This window comes from Polyodon spathula, chromosome 7, assembly GCF_017654505.1.
Source record: "Polyodon spathula isolate WHYD16114869_AA chromosome 7, ASM1765450v1, whole genome shotgun sequence".
NCBI lineage: Eukaryota > Metazoa > Chordata > Actinopteri > Acipenseriformes > Polyodontidae > Polyodon > Polyodon spathula.
In genome coordinates this window covers 55,547,040-55,552,298 of record NC_054540.1, presented here as the reverse complement: position 1 = coordinate 55,552,298, position 5,259 = coordinate 55,547,040, and the positions used below count along the sequence as shown (strand labels likewise).

The following is a 5,259-nucleotide window of genomic DNA, read 5'->3' as shown; positions in this document are numbered from 1 at the left end:
TTGCAAAGGATGTCAAGCCTCAAAGCCAGCGAGTCACCGATGTTTAGCAGCGCGCGGAGCATTTCAAAGCATTTTTGTGCAATATTTTAATAAAGGAGTCCTGCAGGGAACGCATGCGTGTCGCTTTTAAAACAAACCAAGCTGCCGTCAATCATAGCAAATTCCAACCAATCCCTAAGCACCTTTTTTTAAAGCAGCTCTTCCTGCTGTGCTTTTATATTACGCCGCGGCCTGCTTCGAGGCGTTTTACTAGCACGAATATTGCTACAAATCAAGAGGGCAAAGTATGGGACTCACACCAGCTCGAATTAACTTGAGCGCTGCGTCTGCTGCCGCTGCTGCTAAACCCGGTGCTAGGAATTCCACGTGCAGCTGCCGGGATAATGGAAAACACGATTTATAGGCAGAGCCCAAGTGTAACATTGCTTGATTTTGCAGGTCCACAGCCACACTCCCAGCAAAATATGACAAGCCTTTCCAGATTTAGTGGCTGCCCTCTTTCTTACGTCTACCCTGGGGAGAGCAATACTGAACCCAGCGTGGTGCTGCCACCTTTGGCCGGGGAACACATGGGACACCCCACTGGCAGTTCCTTAAAACTCTGCCCCTCGCACAGTTTACGAGACTATCCCGAGGCGCGGTCCACTACTTATGTTGGTTACTCTGTCCCTCAAACTACAGATTTTGGATACACCAGCAGCCAACGCTTAGTACACCATAGCGCTAGGAATCTTACCAGTGGAGGAGATCTGTCTGGATCAAACATGCCACCAGTTACTGATCAACTGGCGACCAGAGCTTCCCAACATGGTATTATGGGAAGGTACCGTGACCGTTCCGACTTTAGAGAAGGCAGAAACGCCGCTTTCTTCACCGCCTTCCACGAGCAGGCCCACAGCTCAACTGGCGATTCTCGGGACCTCAATGGCCAGGTGATGCTGGGTTTGCCAGGGGAGTTAATTCCCAGGTCCAACTCTTACAACCAGTCAGTTGGCAGCCCCAGGGGCAGCAGGCAATTTGTCACTCAGTTTCTGAGCAGTTACAAGCCGATGAACATGACTATACAGAGGGGAGCTGCCGCAGCGTTTTTCAGGTGCTCCATGCAGAACATCAAACAGGAGCTGACTTGCAAGTGGACTGACAGCAAGGAGACGTCTGGCGGGAAGCGACCCTGCTCGAGGACATTCGGCACCATGTACGAGCTGGTCACCCACGTCGCGATGGAACACGTCGGGGGACCAGAGCAGGCTGACCACGTCTGCTACTGGGAGAGCTGTGCCAGGGAGAGGAAGCCCTTCAAAGCGAAATACAAACTGGTGAACCACGTCAGAGTACACACAGGGGAAAAGCCCTTCCCGTGTCCCTTTCACGGCTGTGAAAAAGTTTTTGCCAGGTCAGAAAATCTCAAGATTCATAAGAGAACTCATACAGGTTAGTGACGTTTAAGATTGTTGCTATCATATTCGACTTAATTTTATTATTATTATTATTATTATTATTATTATTATTATTATTATTATTATTATTTGTGGTTTTGTAATTATAAGTTTGCATTGTTAGGCTAAGCACACCATGTTATGATTTATTAACAACAAAAAAATCAATTCTCTATGTTAAGTAGCTTGGCCTATTTAGTTGGTCAACTTGTCAGAACGCTAACAGTTTTTTTTTTTTTTTTTTTTTTTTAATTAACGAGATGTGCCACAAACAGCATTGAGAATATATGAAATCTTTACGCACATAAGGGTTCGGCTATGTTGCGCAGCTGTTTAATTAAAACATTATAGTACAAAGGCACCTTTTCCAGACACATCGCGTTCTAGCTTGCACTGAAAGGAACGTGTCCTGTAGACCACGTCTCATTTAAAATCTTGCCTGAGAATAATGAGCCCGCGTTTCTGTTTTCAGTAACCCAATGGAAGGAAACTAAGTAGCGCGATCCCTATTATTGCTGCGTTAATTAATTGACAAGTAATTGAATTAGGTTGCAGTCGGAGCTAATCAGTGTATATTAAGTATGATTAATTTCATTATTGGCGTCTGATCCATGCGTTTAAATATAGGCTTATGAATAAAGCAATATAAAAATGAAAAAAAAAAAACAAAACAAGTATATGTTAATGAACTCGTTAGATACGATCAATAATTACCATAAACACAGATGACATAATGGAAAGGAAAGTAGCTTACAAATTGAATTTAAAATAAAATAAAAAAATGTAATAGGTTTCAATGAACTTGTGTTCGTTTGAACTTTTCAGCACAATACCGGCTTCGCTTTGTCAGATCGCTCCCGTGGGACGATTTAAAGCGACAGTGTCCCCTTTTCTTGCAGCGTCTAAGCAGTCAGATAAAGTATACGCGCTTGCAATAATATATCATGTAAGGAATAGCAGAATCGATACCTTATCTTAACTTATTATCTATGCAGTGCCATGTTTTGTTCTTGTTGGTTATTATACTTTAAATGCAAATACTGTTAACCCTTTTTGATTAGTTTCATTACAAAGAAAGTGCACAGTCATTTACCCTGTCACGCGTTCAGGCTAGGCTTAATTTAAACAAAGTGCTTCGTGTTTGTCTGAAGCCTCCCAAAAGAAACGTTTTGTCTGTTTTTTCAGTGACGTCTCATTGTTCATTCGATACAACGGTATTGCTTTTATTAGAACGTAGAATTACTGACCATAATTAACATAATGTTTGAAAATCGACTAAAATATTGATGTAAAGTGCTTTAGTAGATTTTAAATCAAAACGATCGGGTGCTTTTTTTTTTTTTTTTAAAGAAGGGTATATTTTGGTTTTATATTTCAAAGATAAGGGGCGTGTTTATTGTGTTCTAAGAACCAGCACAAAAAATAATACATAGAATAGGACACAGGAGAGCAACTGACGTAATCCCACATCTGACAAGTTCTGTGGTTCTAGAACATCCACCGAGAATGCTTCAAGTGTTGCAGTACGTGCTGTTTCTACGCAATCTTACTTTGGATATGGGTGAAAAATATGTATGTGTGCGCTGTTTGAAAATACTGTCCTCTTATAGTCATAGGCTGTAAAAAAATAATACGCGAACAGTCCCCAAATGTGAAATCATCATTTTTTGGTATCATTCAATTTTGTCAAAATCTCAGGAAGGAAGCAACGCCCAAGGCAATGTAAAAATGAACCGTGTTTCAGACTAGCATATGTTTTGGTTTATTTTGAAGCTATAGTACAGAGCAACGTTTGCCAAACAGAAACACTACTATAAATGAACAATTGATTTGTAGAAGTGCAGAAAAAAGAATGACATTTAATGTGTTCTGCATAACTCGGCCAGTTTCTTTAAGAGTCATTAAACCACCGTAGTTGTTTCTTACGAGTTCTGTTACATTAGCAGCTTGTTTTTAGTTTGAATACAAATAATTTGTTATTATTTGTTTATTTTATTTTAATTTAACACTTAGTGTTATATATAACTATATAATAATTGTATAATATAACTATTTCTAGGGTTCAATTTTAATTATGGCAGTTATGGTACAATTTGTTCATAGCTGTGTTCGCATTGCCCAATTGCAATTTACAATTTAAACAGGTTTTGTTATTTGGCACTAAGTAGCTGCTGTAAAGAGGGCCTATAACGGCAGAATCCTATCAATGTATGCGTCGTGCTATCCAGTTAATATTAAATGTGTATATAAGGACAACGCATTCTCAGACAGAGACTGTGCATAAGATAACCGTAGGCGTTGTCTTCATTGCTATAGATAGAGAGAAATTTAAAGAATTTGCAATGACTTTGAAGGACAGCTGGTATACATATCAACCACCTCAATATTTAGTTTCTTGACACATAGATACATAGTTAGTAAAATCACATTTGATCTTGGGAATGTTTTATGAACTATTGAAATGTAACAGTAGGCCTATGTAAATATTTTCCTCTTGGGCCATTGAGACCGCTAAAATGTTGAAGTTATATAAATACCATTAATATTCCCGTTCAGTTGCAAGATAATTATGTATTTTGTCACTACCAGCCTTTAATTCATACACATGCTAAAAATGACTCTCCGCCTTCACATATCTAGACTAATGCAAATCCTGGAGGTAATTCTGGGTCATTTTTTCCCGCCCTTTTAGGTGAAAAACCATTTAAATGTGAATCCGAGGGCTGCAGTCGGAGGTTTGCTAACAGCAGTGACCGGAAGAAGCACTCTCACGTCCACTCCAGTGATAAGCCCTATATGTGTAAAGTCAAGGGGTGTGAAAAGTGTTACACACACCCCAGCTCTCTTCGCAAGCACATGAAACTTCACTGCAAGGTTGACACGAATAAAACAAGTGTGGAAAAGGAGCAGTGCGAAGCGCGCAGATCCCCTTCATCATCGGACCGAGAACGCGAATCCTCGTCAAACGCGCGGTGCGCAACGGCCTGTAGCGCGCCAACACGAGACTCCCCCTCCCCACACATTCCAAGCGGCTCTTCTGCGGGGCCTCGTTTCCATTACGAGCTCGGTAACGGTTTGGACTTTTCATCGACCTCGGAGCCAGTGTTCTTGCAAAAACGACATTTTAGGACTGAGCCGTCATTGTCTATTAACACGCCCTGCACAACATTGGTCCAAAACCCGCAGGCTAGGAACTTCCAGTCTCAAGGCGCGTCCTCGTTTGACAAGAGTATAACCCACGGCTGGTATACCTGTCACAGTGCAGTGGAGACCTGTGCCTCAAAACATTTCAACAGCGGCATCTCTTCTGCAGAATAAAACTGGGCAATATATTATTATAATATAATAATATAATAATACGATAATACTAATAAAAATTAATATATAATAAAACATTCGAGTTAACATTATGGTATATATATATATATATATATATATATATATATATATATATATATATATATATATATATATATATATATATATGTGTGTGTGTTTTTTGATGTTTAAAAAAAACAGCCCGTTGTTTGTAATTTGTTGTTAATCTGCTTTAAATTGAATATGTAATGTATCGTATGTGAATTTAAATGTAAGAAAATGAGAATGTGTTATTTGTTAGTGGTCGTCGACTCCCTCAAAAAATAAATAAATAAAGAAAAGAAAAGCTCGCATTTTGTATTATCTGACGGTGTTGATATACGTTTGGGATGACGTGTATATTCATTCAAGAATGAGTCAGAAGATAACATGTATTATTGGTCTGACCTGATATAAATTTCAATTATTTACAAATTATCTAATGTCTAAATATTCAAAAATAAAC

General features: G+C 39.2%; 1 protein-coding gene across 1 annotated transcript; it reads left to right on the top strand.

The window, feature by feature from the left end:
• Window positions 1-244: 244 nt before the first annotated feature.
• LOC121318861 (zinc finger protein ZIC 4-like) lies at window positions 245-4,757 on the top strand. Its single transcript, XM_041255996.1, has 2 exons — window positions 245-1,431; window positions 4,129-4,757. The coding sequence occupies exons 1-2, from the start codon at window positions 384-386 to the stop codon at window positions 4,752-4,754; spliced, it is 1,674 nt and encodes a 557-aa protein (XP_041111930.1). The 5' UTR covers window positions 245-383; the 3' UTR covers window positions 4,755-4,757.
• The last annotated feature ends 502 nt before the right edge of the window (window positions 4,758-5,259 follow it).